General features: G+C 33.7%; 1 protein-coding gene across 1 annotated transcript in view; it reads left to right on the top strand.

The window, feature by feature from the left end:
- Positions 1-17,192, top strand: part of LRP1B (LDL receptor related protein 1B) — a 509,529-nt gene that overhangs the window by 403,441 nt on the left and 88,896 nt on the right. Inside the window, 5 exon segments of the mRNA XM_050711674.1 lie at positions 1,513-1,635; positions 3,620-3,641; positions 3,644-3,800; positions 5,220-5,419; positions 16,460-16,648. Of these exon segments, the coding sequence (XP_050567631.1) occupies positions 1,513-1,635; positions 3,620-3,641; positions 3,644-3,800; positions 5,220-5,419; positions 16,460-16,648 (691 nt within the window).

Genomic DNA, 17,192 nt, shown 5'->3' with positions numbered 1-17,192 from the left:
GTTATACATTTTGATAGTCTTTTGATTTATCTTTGGTCTCCTTTGTTAAGAATTTGGTGTGCAGCTTTATCTTTAGGTGCATGTTTGCTAGTAATAATAAAAGAGACAGATTTTTTTTTTCTTTTGTAGCACAATTGCAAGTGTCAGAATTGCAGCTGGTTTTACTAAAATTATGTGTGCATGGATATGTGATTTTTGAAACACTGCGTCATTTCAGGCTTTACTGATGATTTGCACTGCCTGATCACTCCTTTCCTCTAAGTTTTGCTCAAAAGATAGATCTACCTTACTACACTGTAGTTTGCAGATAAGCCACATAATATGTTCAGGGCAATTAAATATTGTTGTTCTTAGTTGTTTATTTTAAAGTTGTCAGTTCCAGAGCATTCCCTCTACAAGTATGAATTTCATTAACAAGTGAGGTTGTCAACATACCTTAGAGTAAAAGGTCATTGGGCTGATAATAGAATTGATGAAATGATCTTATGGTTTTAAAAGTGCAAACTGCGTCTGTTCTTTTTACTACTGCTGTTCCATCATTGATTGATAACAACATCTCTGTATAATATTAAGAATAACCATGAATTCACTACAAGTAGAATGTAAAGCAGGTTATGGGACAAGGCTTTCCAGTTCTCAGATAAGCCATTATTACATGACTACTGTTTCCAACCTATAGGATTACCTCATCTCCACTCTTTCTTTTGTTATATTGGTAATTATATTATTAAAAATATTAGTAATGGGAGCCATTGGAGACTTCCAGATGCCTGCTGGATCTCTCACTTTCACACTTTATATATATATATATACTACCTATATATGTGTGTGTGTGCGCATCTGAGAATTGAAAACCTTATTCAAGAATTAAAATTTATGCTTTTTTGAACATCAGTCTTTAATTCCTGATTCATTTATATAAATAGTAAAAACTAACCACTAAAGATAGTAAATGTTATGCTATTTCTGAGTTTGTTATAAATGAATATCTTTACTTTTTCCAGAGAGCTGACAAGATAGGATAGTATTTTACTTCCATTCCTTTGTGAGATGGCATTATAACACTTACATTTGGTGAAAATTGTTGCAAGATTGGTTTTTGTTTGTTTGTTTGTTTTTCCCTCTAGTTTGTTAGAGTAATGCCAAAGGTAGTAATTAACAAAAAGATTGAGCAAAAGATAAATACATTTACTGATAAAGTTAATTTCAATATCAGAAATGAAGAATATCACACCTTCATTTAGTTTCAAGTCATCTGAATTTTTGAAGTGCAATAGTTATTTGTCACCATACTTATTACTGTTATAATTTTTGTCTTTTTCTGTTTATTTAAAACTAAAGTACCTCAAAAAAGGTACTCAAAGATAATAGTAAAGTGAAGCATTTTGATGACTGTTATATGCAGTATATTTTGCATTCTGAATGCTATCAAATATTTTATATTCAAACTTATTTGAATAAGTTGGCTTGATTTTTTTTACTATTATTATTTTTGTTTTTTTCCTTTTTTAGGGGCTAAATAATGTGATTGCAATAGACTTTGACTATAGAGAAGAGTTCATCTATTGGATTGATTCCAGCAGACCAAATGGCAGTAGGATAAACAGAATGTGTTTGAATGGAAGTGACATCAAGGTAATTGTAGATTAATACAGTTACTATTAGAATGTTTTTTTTTTTTTTTTTGAGTATTTTGGAAAGTTCTCCTTTATGGTTGTAAGCCAAATTTAGAAGTTTGGGTATATGCGTACGCATACATGGCATGATCTAGCAAGTCATAGTAAAATTTAATTGCATTTGGATCTTGTCTAAAATAGAGTTAAGGGCTAAGAGGATTGTATTTATGAGCTAAATTCTGTATGACTTAACTGACAGTTGACTGAATTGTTAGTGCAGTGGGATTTACAGAAAGCCAAAGAAAAAACAAGTCTAAGTAGGTAAGCTGTGTAAGTATACTGAAGTACTGAAGTTATGGAAAATGCTGTAGTCAGCTGGTCTGTAGACTTTAAATGTCACACTGGTCATTTCTGTGACTGGAATAAGTTTAAAGTGACCCTTCAAAAGAAAAGTCATCAGAAAAGAGACTAATTACTTTGGTTGATGCTTCTAGATAGTGTAAGCCACAATATAAGTTTGCAGAGCTGTCCGTTTGTACATGAAATGTCCCATGTTGCATTGCATAGCTTTGATGCAGTCGCACATTTATAAAACAGTGAAGCTGGTAATGCTAAGGTATTAGGAAATAAAATATTCTATTCATGTGAAAAAAATGTTGCACAACTTGATCTAATTTTAGAAAGATTTTATAAGGTGGTAAATAACGTAATAACCTGAAAGGATGTTTTTACATATTCATAACTTTCATAACTATAAAATTAGGGTAAAGTATCTCACAGTATCTCTTATCTTGAATGATTTTCAATGTCTTCATATGGTAAATTAAATTAAAATCACACATTCAGTAATACATTATAATGTTTACGTGTAAAGTTTATACTTGAGTGCATATGCTTTTAGTGGTGAAGATGACGATAAATTAGAATGTTCACTATGGTAATAAATCCATTATTAGTACTTAAGAAATCTTAAATATTTTCCAGTGTTGCTCCCTGTGATTTTTAATCTTTTTTTTTTTTACTTAAGTTCTAGCTACAGAGACCTAATTAGGAGTAGAATTTTGAAGATTAGATGAAGTTGGACTCTCATTTCGAGATGATTGGGAATATTCAAATATAGCCTGAGACAATACTTAACGTGAAGTATTCCCAGCCAGACTAGATTGAGTCATACTGTCAGGATGAGATTTGTAGTCATGTATGTCTAGAGATATTTGTTCAAGTCTCAGAATTATTCAGGTCATCAGAAATTTTGAGAATAACACATCCCAAGTCAGTGAAGCATAGTCTATCCATTATGGCACTAAATTGCTTCTATCCCTTAGTTTATTCCTCAGTAAGGTAGTCTTTTTGAAATAGAACTAATTCTTAGAAAGTTCCTCTTCCTTCTACGAAATGAACATTGACAATAAGAGCACAGCATTTACTTTCCAACCAGGTAAGCTTTTTCTTTTTGCCTGAGGTATGTGCCCTCATGGTATCTGTCATGATGTATGACACTAGTGTGATATTAAAATGAAATATACGCCAATGTAGTGTGAGAAGAAGTGGTGAGCTAACAAGTAGACGTATTTTAGGGTGTGTTACCAAGAAAGAAGCTTCATCTCAGTTCTATGAAAAACAGAGTAGTAAAGGGGAAAAAAAGTATGTATTTTTTACTAAGACAAAAGGAAAATTACAAACTTAAGATGAAAAATAAAAGATACAAAATTGTTAAAATTTAGCGCATAATGTAAAGAAGTTGGAAATTTGGTGTTTACTACATCAGGCTATTCTCCATTCTCACTGACTATAAGAAATGGTGTCACATTGTTTTTGCTTTCAAAGGTGTCATTACTTCAGAAGTGTCATTGTTTAACAAGGAGTAATACCTGTTTTTCTCACATTGTATTTCTCTGTATCGTATATCCAACCTCTCAGTATTCAGATATATTTAATTCTTTAATTTTTATTCCTTCTCACAGTATTTAGATGGGTAATTTCTGTAATTTTTGCTTTTCTAGGTAGTCCACAATACTGCTGTTCCAATGCACTGGCTGTTGATTGGATTGGGAAGAATCTATATTGGTCTGATACTGAAAAGAGAATTATTGAAGTGTCTAAACTCAATGGCTTATACCCTACTGTCCTTGTGAGCAAAAGGGTGAAGTTTCCTAGAGATCTGTCCTTGGATCCTCAAGCTGGGTATGAAGAAACAGTTCTGCAGTGATTAATATTTGATCTTAATTTTATATTTTTTTATAAAATCAGAATAGAAGCACTATTTATTTTTTTATTATTTGACTTTTAGCTATACTGGATATCAGTAGTCTAAAACGCATTAACGACAATTATTATATCATCATAGTTATTTGTTAATGAATGAATGGGATACTGAATAACAAAAGGTTCATATTGTATGAGAGACAAATAAATCTTACAGCTTGTTTCATTTATTCACTGAAGTGTACTGTTTTGTTGTCACTCTTTTCTGTGTTCGCTAGATTCCAAATAAGCTGGGTTATTCAGCTATAATTTATTGGAAGACATTCTTTGATAGGCCTTGCATGTGAATTGAAGAATGAAAATGTTTGATCCCTCTTAACTGGAAGATAGCTTTTGCCTATTTTTGCATTATAAAATTAGGGTTTTGATTTTAACAAAAGCCTAATAACTGGATTGATTCAGTACTAGGAGATAGCAGTTAAGGCTTTTTGGGGGAGGGAGGAAGATTAGAGAGAAGACTCGTAGTCCACATATAACTTTAGAAAAAAAAGCCTTTTAATATATAATAAACTTCACTTACTGCTAAGGGGGTCTTAAAAATTTTAAATGGTCAATAGGCTTGAAAGATTTATTGCAACAACAATGATGAGAAGTGAGAACTGCCTAGTAAATTTAAATAATTTGTTAAAAGGTGAATGTAGTTGCTAATTTCAGTAATTAGTAATTTCGCTTGGCATAATTTATTTATTAATCTGTGCTGGCATTCTGATTGAAGTTTTGAGTATCACCTCTATTTTTGCTTTCTTGACTGGTATGAGAGCTATAGGGACAGGAGACATTTTTCTTAACAGTTACAGAGACAGTTTTGGGTCTCTTCTCCCAAGCAATAAGCAACAGGACAAGAGGAAATGGCATCAAGTTGTGCCAGGGGAGGTCTAGGTTGGATATTAGGAAAAAAATCTTCACTGAAAGGGTTGTGAAGCATTGGAAAAGGCTGTCCAGGGAAGTAGTTGAGTCACCATCCCTGGAGGTAGCCAAAAGATGTGTAGATGTGGTACTTAGGAACATGGTCAAGTGGTAGACTTGGCAGTGCTGGGTTAACAGTTGATGGTGATGGTCAACTAAGACTTGATGATGTTAGAGGTCTTTTCCAACCTAAATGATTCTATAATATAATATAATTGTAAAATATTATAATATTTTACATCAAACTGTTGTTCAGAAAATTAACCTAGTTCTATGAATTAAAAAATAATTTTAAAAAAAGCTACCTGGAAAGTAGAAACATCATGGAATGACTAACGACTACCAATATATTTTTGATGTCAACTAAATTAATTATGTATATTTTTTTTGCTATGTTTTCATCACCAAGCAGCTGTTGTATTTTGTTTTTAGATACTTGTACTGGATTGATTGCTGTGAGTATCCTCACATTGGCCGTGTTGGTATGGATGGCTCAAGTCAAACAGTTGTCATAGAAACACGGATATCTAGACCTACGGCTCTTACAATAGATTATGTCAACCACAGACTGTATTGGGCTGATGAAAATCATATCGAGTTTTCTGACATGGATGGATCTCATAGACATAAAGGTTGGTCAAACAGCTAATTACTTTTTTTTTTTTTTGGTAATTTTAAAATTGAAACGTTTTGTATATTACTTAGAATCATGTAAAAACTGTACTTTAAAACATTTTTGCAACTTTATTTTGATGCACTTTTTCCTTTTTATCAACATTTTAAAAGCTGCTTTTCATATTCCTTTTCTATTGTGAATATGAATCATTTTTAAACATGCATTCCACATTTTAAACTTGCCCATGGAAAAAATGTCAAATGAAAACAAACTCCAGGAATAGACTCAGCAATCAAAGGCTGCCCTGTCAATTCTGTGCTGTAGTGTATACTTGACCAAGTTATAAAGCCAGAGAAACTTGGCTATTAAAAGTGGAAGTAATATGTCCTGTGTGCCATGTGTTACAATGTGGCTAGAAGCAGCCTGAGAAAGTCTGGAAAGCCCATTAGTCTGCTCAGAATGAGTCAGTAAGCAGACTAGTATTTCAAATGTAATTTGGCGCTTTCTTGGTAGATGGATAAAATATTAACTTTTGAAATACTTATGTAATTAACTAATTTTTATCCCTGTGTTCTGCTTCTCACCTAACAGATAATTAGAAAGCTAGTCTTTTATCTATAAAGTGTTTTAAAAAAAGCTTTACACTGTGATGAGTACTTCTCATTTTCTGAATGGTATAATTATGGTATAATCTTAAACTTTAATTGAAATATATGAAATTGTTTTTGTTTTTGTTTTTGTTTTTTTTTCTGCTAAGATGAAACACTCTTACTTGAGCTTCCTTCCACAAGCTTTACCCAAACTTCAGAACTGCTGTTATCCTGGTAAAACTTGTGTGTTTGGGCTTTTGGGGGCTTTTATCTCATACTGAGTGCCTCTAGGATTTCTCTGAACCAGAGCTCATGAAATGAGTACTTTATTTCCAGATTGGAGCTTTGTTCTGAAAGGGAAAATAGAAAAATTGTTTTCTAGCTCTTTTGTTCAAGAAGAATAAGTTATAAATAGATAATGAACAGTTTTTGAAATGCTGAACTGGGGAGACTACAGCAATAGCTATGAGAGCTGTAAACATTCCCATTAATCTCAGAATTAACTTCCATGTTTTTTGTAGTGAGCACAGGACAGTTTAATGGTCCTAACCTGCTCAGCCAAGCAATAGTTGCTCTGACATATCCCGTCTGCAGGCTGAATTCCTGCTGACAGTCTATTTTTCTGACAGGTTAAGAAAGGCTCCATACTCTTCTTCACGTTATTCCACATTCTGCTATCCTGCTATTTAGTTTTCATACAATTATCCTCTTACTCGTCTTTCTGGATCTTTCAAGGGAAAGAAGGAAATGGTGGAAATGTTTCTTTCTTAGTCCACACCTAAATGCAGTGGTCAAATCTTTTTCAGTTTTCTCTTTCAGTCTGAATGTTTTAGATTTTTTCCGTCTCAGAAAATGTCCTCATACCAGTACAGTTGAGAAGATACCTGCAAAATTCCAGTTTCACTGTCTTTGGCGTCCTTTGCCTTGGTCTCCAGCCTATAGGTTTCTGTTGCTTGAGTGGGTGGAATCACCTTCAACTGCTATTATATTCACAGAGTTGCTCACTCCCCCAGAAGATAACATGAATCTGGAGAAGCAATTTGTCACAAAGCCATAGCTGGTAGCAGTACAGAGCAGCTTCCCTGCTAACAACACTGCCGCCAGTTTTAGACAGCTGAATGCATTCATAACTTCTTAAGGAGCATGTCTGACTCCATAAGTATTACAGTGAAAGTGTTAGGAATCAAGCATTACTGGACATTCTGTAGGCTGTTAGGACTGTAAGTTTTACTATGATGATTTTGGAATGAAAATTCATAAAAATTTGGTAGCAATTAAATGTCTGAGGCAAACTCCATAAGTGGTTGTGACTTTATGTAAACCTGTTACAATACTTTTAAGGACATGGTTCTTACAGATGACATGTAAGAGATTCAAGCTAGAAGAAACTTTTGCTTTGAGAGGAAGATCCTGAAGTATTTAAATTATGTGAGAGGAAGATTTTCTCGTTAGCTAATACTGTTTGTCACTTTCTGTTATCAGGTGCTTCTCGCAAAATACAATTATCAAACCAAGTTGTACAAAAGTTTCTGTGTATTTAACAAAGAAGTGATAGAATCCTTGGCATCTGAAGTAGATCAAACATGCCTGTATATGTTCTAAAAGGTGCTTTGAGAATTTTGTAGAGCTACTTCATAATGATCAATTTGTATTTAATCAGAATATTTTTCCTGCTTCTCTTAGAACAAACTTCCAAATCAATTTTTCATGTCTTCATGTTTCAGCACAAGACAAGAAACATTTCTGGAAAATAACATTTAACCATTGCAAATGAATTGCCTTAATAAGGGAAACCTGGGGAAGTTCAGTGGTTGGGGTTTAGAGGAAACAAAACTTAGTGATCACTTCTAGCATTTTGATACAAGAAACTGCAATCTCTGTCAATGAGCACTTAAATAAGAAAGATCTGTTTCATAGCTTGTGATAACTGTATTTCTTGAAGATGTATTGTTCACATGGATTTTATGGTCTATTTTTCCTCTGTCATTCTGAAACACTTTTTATTGTCAAAGTTAACTAATGGATGCTTGAGCTTACTCTGTCCTTTGTATTTTCATATGTAGAAGAGGATAAAGGCACAGATGGAGAGCATAAAATACACACTCATGCAGCAGATAAAGTCTAAATGGGAATCATGTGAGCAATGCAATCTGAAGTGCTAGCTGTTGTGAGTTAAGTAGCGTAAGCTAAGTATTTTTTCACCTGTTTCTCTGACCTTTGAGGATAGAGCTAGTTTGCTCTGAGTTTTTTTCTGAAAATATGTTTTTTGAATCTTAAATGACCTGGTATGGAAAGTGTCAGAAAATGACAGAGAGACTTCACAATATCCACCAAATAAGTCTCATGTTAGAATGGATAGATCTGAATATATATCATAAAGAGATATTTTTTGTATGAGATAGAACACAGAAAACTGCAAAGTCTGTGCTAGAAACTTACAGAAATTGAGCAATTTGGGGCTAATTTTTGACACCGTGTCTGTTAAACTAACAACCGTTTTTGCATGCAACTGCAGTTTTTGTGTATTTTGGAAATGTAGATCATAATGGTAACACTTTTTACAACAAGTATTTTTATTTCTTTCTTAAGCGTCTTAAAGATTTTTCGGGAAAAGAGAATATCTGCTGCTTTCCTCTTGTAAAATTCCTCAGCATTTCAACAGAAAAGGGGGCTTTTATAACTGTCAAGAGTCCTAGTAAGAACTTTGAAAACATGCTAACTAGGCCAGAAATCTTACCCTACTTGGGAGCTCTTCTTGGCGCTAGGGGCAGCAATGACCTTGCTTATCTATTTGAAGTTTAATGTGTGATTATGAAAACTGTCTTTAGAGCTTAGCCAATTTAGCACCGCAGCATTCACAAATGTTATGCACAGTAAATGATTAAGCAAGTATTGAGGCACTAATCTGGCTAAGCACTAAGCTGGTTTACTTCTGTGAGCTTTAAAAAAATAAATAAAAAAATAAGAATTTGTCAGACTTAACAGCTGCTTTTGGTTCCCATTGCCCAGAGGATACACGAGCTTTGCAGTTCCCTAGCTATCAGATTGCCTCACACAAGCAATCCTTCCTCCTATCCTTCAGAGTACCTACTATTTTCCCATTTCACTCTTTGACGATGAGAATTTGAAAATACAAAAATGGAATCTGATAGTCCAGTTTAGGAAGTACAGAAACTCCTCTGGGCTAAGATTGGAATTTAACTGTGCCAAATTCTTTGATATTTTACACTCTAAAAACAAAAGTTTTTAGAGCACTTCATTGCTTCATCTTACAGGGGCATGGACATGAAGCAATGAAAATGTGCTAAGCCTTTAAATGAACTGTGTATTTGGAAATTACTTTGTTAGCTGTAATATAGTTATCAGACAGAAACTTTTCTATATTATCTTAAATTGAAAAATCCTTGACTTCAAAATTGGTTTCTACCTGAGCCTGAGTGTTTACAAACTTTAAAATTGTTCTAAATATGTGCAAGTTTTACAGTATTAAGTAAAAAGCTTTTGGGGATGCTAACCCTTTTTTTTTTTCTTTTTTTTTTACTTTTTATTTTTAGCATCTGTAATTTCAAGAATTACTAATTTCGGGGGCTTTGTAGGTAGAAATAGAACATTTGTGTCTAAGTTTAAACTCTGCCACCTGAGTATTATAGCAGAGTAAATCCATTTGTTTATGGAGTTGTCCTAACAGATTACAGAAATTAATTCCTTTCAGATTTAAACTGCAGTTTAAATAGATGAAAAATTAGAAAAGTGTGGAAAGAAAATTTTTAACAGCAGACAAACTGTAGTTCTGATATTGGAAAAGTTTTCTTCCAGCTTTTGTGGCACCTATGGAATTGTTTGTTATAACCACATCTGGTGCTAGCTGCATCTGTTATTAGCACAAACTCATAATAATTGCTTGACCTCCTACTATTAGGTTCTAGAGTCATAGTTTTCATAATTGTTCAGATAAAAATCTCCAATTCATATGTCTTCCTAAATCTGAGTATTTTATTGTGTTCTATCTCTTTCAAAGGATAATATTCAGGAAAAATATACAGGTTCTCCTACATTAAAGTCACTTCACACATATTACTCTAAGGTTCCAGTCTCTGGTTTATGGAGCCCACGTTATGAAGATTGCCAATGGGTTGGTTTCTATATCTTCTGTTGTTCCTGTGATAATATGCCAACATTTCATTAGATTATAAGCCTCTGAAAATATTTTTTCTACATACTCATTAAAATCTTAATGGACATTTACTGGTGAAGTCAGTGAAGTTTCCATATGTGCTGGACATACTGCATCACAAATTTTAAGGGATTGGCATTAATTTCCATGCAGTTATCGCTGTCAGAAAGCAACTAGAACAGAGAATATAAAACTCAGTTTTTCTTATGTCACGGTGTCTCTCCTTGTTGATATCAAAGCAATCAAAAAGGGGAGGCAGCCATCTGTTCTCAATGAAGAAAGGTGAAGAATGTTGAATAGCTCATTTACATGTGGTAGAAGATAAATGAGATAAACAAAAGGGGCTTAGCAGTTTATGTACTCAAAGTTAGAAGATGGCAGGGGAGAATCTGGGCAGGAGCATGGGGGAAGCAAAGGTGATGGAAGGAACAGCTTGAGAGGCAGAGTGGGGATGAATATTGAAACTGCAGCAAAATTTGAGTTTCAATTTTTCTCTTTTCAATGCAGAGAATTCATTATTTCTGTATAAGATCAAACCCTTGTAGAGAAGAGCAGCAGAAGGCCTGTTAGAAAAGGAAGGGTTTGCAAGGGAATCACCCATCTGTAATACGGAGCAAGGCTGTGGTAGGAAAAAGAATCAAAAACAAATTTAATTTGCAGTTTTCCTCCCAAATGACTTAGAGTGGTGATTTCGCATTCTGTGTTTTTTTTGTCCCTCATAGTTGTTAAAGAAGTTGTGTATAACAGAGTGTATTACTTTTGTACTGATGGGCTGGCAAGTAGATGTCTTGATTAAATGTTTTAAAATAGGTGATGCAGGGAAGGTGGAGGTATTTACCTGTTATGACTCTGACCTAGTTTTACTCTGATTATGCAGAAAGTAGTCCATCTTCACAGTGCTTGCTAAAGAAAGGAGGTCAATTAGTCTTGCTCTCCTGTTTACAAGTATAGTTCACTCCGTAATGTATGCTCTGAGACTTGTAATTAGTATTGCAACATGTAAATAATGCATGCCATTTATGAAGAGGTAGAACAGTAATGTAACTGAACTTCTCTGGAAGTAAAAGACTGAAAAAAGACAGTGCGTGTTTCTTCAACTACATACGTTTATGATAAATCAATAGTTGTCACTGCCTAAGATTTTGGAAAACTTGGAATGCTGATGTCCCCAGAGGCAAAGAACAAACATGAGGGATTATTTTACTGTTGCATCAAAAAATATGACATAAAAATTATATCACATTTTATTGTCATTCACAGTTGATACAAACTGTAGATTTTATAACCTATTTATTAGGTGTCAACAGTTCTATGTTCCATTATTTATAATATATCAAACAATGAAGGAATGAAGCAAAGTAATATTCGGCTGTGGAATCATAGGATGGTTTGGTTTGGAAGGGACCTTAAGGATCATCTAGTTCCAACCCCCCTGGCTTGGGATATGATAGAACTATGATAGTACTATTCCTCAAGCAGTGAAAGAAATCAGAATCAACTGCCATTAAATATCTGTTTTTTTGTGCCTTTTTTTTTTAATAAAATCTTTCCTCAGTCTTTACAGATGTACCAACTTAAAGAAAATACATTGCTTTTTACGATCAGCTTGGAATAAAATTTATATGATATAATTCCATCCATTGATACTGTATTTACTTTGTATGTATTTTATATATATATATATTTATTTACATTTGTTTGTACTATTTTATTTAACATGTTGACATATGTTAAATAAAATAGTCCTTTCGTTGCTTCCCTGTGTTTTTTTTTATTATTATTATTACTAGTATTTATTTTTGTAACTTCTCCAAGCTTCATAGTCACAAAACTTAGGTCTTTTAGAGCCATAAATGATGCAAGGTCCTGACTTTGATCAAGTTTCTATTGAACATCACTTCATGAAATCTTGACTTTAACAGAGAAGCCCATTAAAATTAGGAAGTTACTCAAGGGTTAAAAAATTCTCAGACCAAATGAGTTGTTTATAGTACTGTTTCATTATTTCCTTTAGATCAGTATTTGGCTAGGACGACTTCCTGCTCAGCAGTCGAAATCATCATGCCATCACTCCTTTCACGGCTTTAGGGTTCAGTGTGTATGTGCTTGGCCACATTGTTCCCATGGAATGGTCCTGCTATCCTGTACGCCTCCTACGTGCAGGTGTAGCTGAGCTCACGAGTGAACTCATGGGTCCGTCTATGTACAGAATTATTTCTAAGTTCCTTCATTAAAATATATGAGCTCGGCTCTATACTCAGTTGGAAAAGCAGTCTTCTCAAAAAGAAAGCTTCCACGATAAGTGGCTGATATGAATGTGTACTCATTTAGCAGCATTGATGAAAAGAAGGTGCTTTGTTTTGCGGGGGCTTCAGTTTCTCACCCTACATGTCAAATATTTAAACTGAACTACTCTCAAGAGACTCACATTGCTTCATTGTTGATTGGATGCAGCATCCCTTCTTATTTCATGATTAGTTATTCTGGAGAATGTAGAGGTCAGAAATAGCAGCAGCAAAATACAACCCTAACATGAGAGTGATTAAGCCCCTGACAGTTTCATCTTTTGACCTATGTGCAAAATCCAGTTTTTAGAAACAGATACACTGCGACACTGCGTCATGTTTCTTTTAAAGAACATAAATAGATTATATAATACCTGCTACATTGTATTGTCTATTCTGGTTTTGATTTTAAGATATTTTATGGAAGACAAGTTTCTAAACGTGGTGCTTACAGAATTATCTTTCGAAAAAGGTCAAGGAAAAGTCTACTTGCATCAGTCAGTTGTTTTCTGAAATGCAGTGCTCTAACTGTAGTAGTTAGCATCTTACACTACACATTTTACTTAGCTTCCCTATTAATAAGGCATGATAAGAGAATTGAAACAGTATGTTATTCTCCTGAATATTTTTTAGATAATGAATATGAATTTTCCTCTGGATTCTGATGTATGCATAATCCAGTGAAGCTAAGATGAATTGTGTACTCGGATTTCTGAATGGATTGTGTGTCATTATGACAACCCACAGATATACATAGAAAGGAAAGTAAGCATCTGCTCATATATCTGTACTCAGGATATGATGTTTATTTATAATTATTGGATGGCCAAAGAGAGGATGAATGCTACAGGTATTTTTCATTACTGGGGAGTATTACAGAAGACTAAATCAATATAATTGTCTCAAGTAAATCCTCTTTATGTGCGTTAAAGCTTTTACATGTCCATTTGTTCTGATTTTAATCCTAACTGTGATCAGAATAAGAGAATACAGAAGAAGGCAACATCACTTTTTTTTTTTTTTTTAATTTAGGCTGGAGTGGTATCTTTGACATCTTTAATTTGATGTCAAAAGTAACAGAAAGGGTCATAATTTATATGAAAAGATATTTTCAGAACTCAAATAATAGTAAGATAAATGGCTTTGTGAATAGCTTCAGGGTTTTACAGTCCAGAGCTTTACAAGTACCAGCTTCTCTTTCTGCAGTTCCTTCCAGCTTCTTCTGTCAGTCTGGTCTGCATTTCTCATTAGAAACTATCCTTTAAGATCAGCGGGGAATTTTCTGCAGTTTTGCAGATGAACCTAAGTTTCCTGCTTGTCTTTTATTTTTTTTGCAGTGACACAACCATATGACTCAGAGGCTATAAGAAAACTTTCAATAGCAAATGCTATTGAATAAATAAATAGTGAGTAAATAAATATTGAATAAAAACATACGTAAAATTTGAAAAATGCTGAGTATATTGTACCTAAGTCTAAGTTTATTGTACCTAAGTCATATAAAGATGGCACAATGGATTGTGCCCAGATGTACTCAAAATCCCATGGTAAATATAATACCACAGTAATAACACAGTTGAATGACTTAAATTTAATGAATTAACTACATGAGGGGAGTGGCCACAGAGCGGTCCAGTTCTTCAGGGATCTGCTGAAATACTGTGTAGTGATTCAAACCAAAAGATGTTTCTTCCATATAGCATGTGGGTACACAGATTTTGATTAACTCATATTTCAGAATTGTAATTTCCTTATTCCAACTGACATGAATGTGTAAATTCTATGCTTCCTTAATTAATTACAGTAATCTGTCTGTAAGAGTAGGATATGGTAATTAGTATTCCCAATTAATAATTATGCTAAGGCATTTTATAGATCATTCACTTTTTTATTTAAAATTAGTGATGCATACCTTTTCTGGAACAGTATTAAGCTGAACTCAGCATTATTAAAGGTGTGTGCAAAGCTTGAAGAATCTCTCAAGATTCAAGGAAAATCTTAAGTGAAAAAATCTTATGTTAAGTGAAAGAACATTAGAAAAATAGTAATGACTAGCATTTGACTGCTTAGTCTCTGTTGTGCCTAGATGTAGGGTTATGTAGGTCACTCCAATGTTTTCAGTACGGGAGATTCTCCCACACACTGTACTAAATCTAGGGTGAGGCTGTGTATTGTCTAGCCTTCAGTTTATTTTCCCCACAGAGTGAATTACTTAATTCACACCAGAGCAGAGTCAGGGTAAAATTAATGTGCAAGTAGCTGATACAATTAGATAATAATGCTTATGGGTTTTCCAGTGGACAGACAAACCCTACTGTACCTCTTGGAGTTTTCCTGAGTCTTGGATGTTTTTCTTGCAATATATTTTGATCAGTCCATTGGTTACGAAATGTCACACTGAGGAAAATAACCAGTATGATGGAAATACCTGTGCTTATAGTTTCTATATTCTTCCTTTCTTTTACTTGTCTTGTTACTTTGGTGGTAAAGCTGAAAATAATGGTTCTTCAAGAATTCTTTCCTTCATTGCTAAGACAAATGGGATAGCAACAATCAACATGGAGAGTGACTCACTTCCATTTTGTAGACACCCTTTTCACAATGTGATTTTTACAAATAAGGGAAATAATAAGAGCTTTTCTTGGGGACACTGTACTATATAGAGAACCATGCCAAAGCTGTGTATGTAATACGTGCCAAAATTGTGATATTTTTATATGAATGCAATTTGACTAATTTCTCAGAAATGTTATGAAGCTTTATAACAATGATACTTTATAAGAGTATCATTGCTTCAGTATGATGGTTATGGAATGTGTAAACATACAAGAAAGGAAAATAATTTCAGGTCTAAAAAGCAAGGTTTTCAGGACCAAAAGGCAGCATACTCTAAGCTGGCGTTCAACGTATAGGAAAGACTGTTGTACACAAAAGCACATTTGCTAAATTCTTATTCCATATACAAGTATTGGTCATCAGTTGTCAGTGAACTATGAAATGTTCCAGTGAGACTTTAGGATTTGCCAAACTTATTTGAGCACATTCCAGGTGGAAAGATGAAGCTATATTCATCTAAGAAAACAAGGTGAACATGTTAAGAATATATTGCAGATGACAGACGCAGCTTCTCTAATTTGCCTTTTTAGCTCTATCAGTAGTAGAGTGATTCGGTGATAGAAGACTAATACACAAATTGAACATTGTGGTTAGATGTTTCCTGTGACATTTATGATTACAGTTACATACAGTTTATAAATAAGCTGAATTCTACCTTTTTTTTTATGTTTACCAAGAATAAATAGTCCAAGTCTACAGTAGGATAAAGAACATTCCAAAGCTTTTTTCTCCCTTTTGTTCTTTCATCCTTGTTTAACTGATGTTGACTTATAATTTTGTGATATTATAACAATAGGGTATTATTACTTTGTGTCTTTTTTTTTACTGTATGGTAGGTTATGCTAGGAATAAACAATATACCCTCTTACTGTTACGTTTAATTTAATAAAATGTTTTTTTCCCCCTGTCTCACTTGTCAGCATATTTTGCCAAAACGAAATAATAATAATTGCCTTAAATTGTGTTAAATACAATGCATCTGGGAATGTATGCTTTGTATTTTGGGTGTTTTCTAATAACTTTTATTCTCCTAAGACAGCAAATGAATACTGGCCTTCTGTAAAAATTAGGTTAAGTGATAATTATGTTACATACGACTTTACAACTTAACATGTGATTGGTTTAGAATCTGGAGGTGATTTTTGTTGACTGGAATTCTTTCATTTCCTTAACACTGATTGGGCCAACTAATTCCAAGCAAGCAGAGCTCACATACCTCATCCATCTTTCTCGTAACTGGTAATAAAGAACCCTTTAGGCTTGACATATTGTCATGATAATTATTCTCAAGACATTATATAGCAGTTGTATCTGTCAACCCATTCAGTATGGAATATTTTAGCTGGCAGTCTTCCAAGAGTGAGCATTAATCTTAGCATCTCTTCTTACAGTCCCTAATCAAGATATTCCAGGGGTGATTGCACTAACATTGTTTGAAGACTACATATACTGGACAGACGGGAAAACCAAATCACTCAGCCGTGCCCACAAAACCTCTGGATTAGACAGACTGTCACTGATTAATTCCTGGCACACCATAACAGACATCCAGGTGTATCATTCTTATAGACAACCTGATGGTAATTATTCTATGTTTTCCATGCAGCATGTACATGTGTTTCACTTAGTAAGTAGCCAGTCACTGAATTAATTGAAGATTATTTATCAGCAATGATTTTTTTTATTTCTGTTTTATTTTAAATTTCAGAAATTTTCAAAAGTTTCAATAGTTTTTAAAATATAGATATGTGATTAATGTTGTAAGTATATCTAGTATTAAATGAATGTGATAGGTCTCGTTCAGTGATTAAATACCCAAAGAGCTTTATAGTTAATGACTGGAAGTACAGGATGGTTAAATTACATTAGAGTTCAAGCTAACAGTTACCAAGATCAAAGCATTATGTTATGAAGAAATTTAGCGTTATTATTGCAAAAGTGGGAGAGTGTTAATAATGCAGAACAATACTGTTGTTTAGAAACCTGCTGTACTGACAAAAGGTCAGAAAACATAGGCATTATGATTGTGTCTTGTTTCCTGATGTCTGTGTGTTTGAATTCTGGCTGAATACAATTTGGTACTTGATCTAGATTAGCTAATTTTTTGTCTCATTATATATGAGT

Source organism: Cygnus atratus, chromosome 6, assembly GCF_013377495.2.
Source record: "Cygnus atratus isolate AKBS03 ecotype Queensland, Australia chromosome 6, CAtr_DNAZoo_HiC_assembly, whole genome shotgun sequence".
Lineage (NCBI taxonomy): Eukaryota > Metazoa > Chordata > Aves > Anseriformes > Anatidae > Cygnus > Cygnus atratus.
The sequence above is the reverse complement of the archived record's forward strand: the minus strand, read 5'-3'. Positions and strand labels throughout refer to the sequence as shown.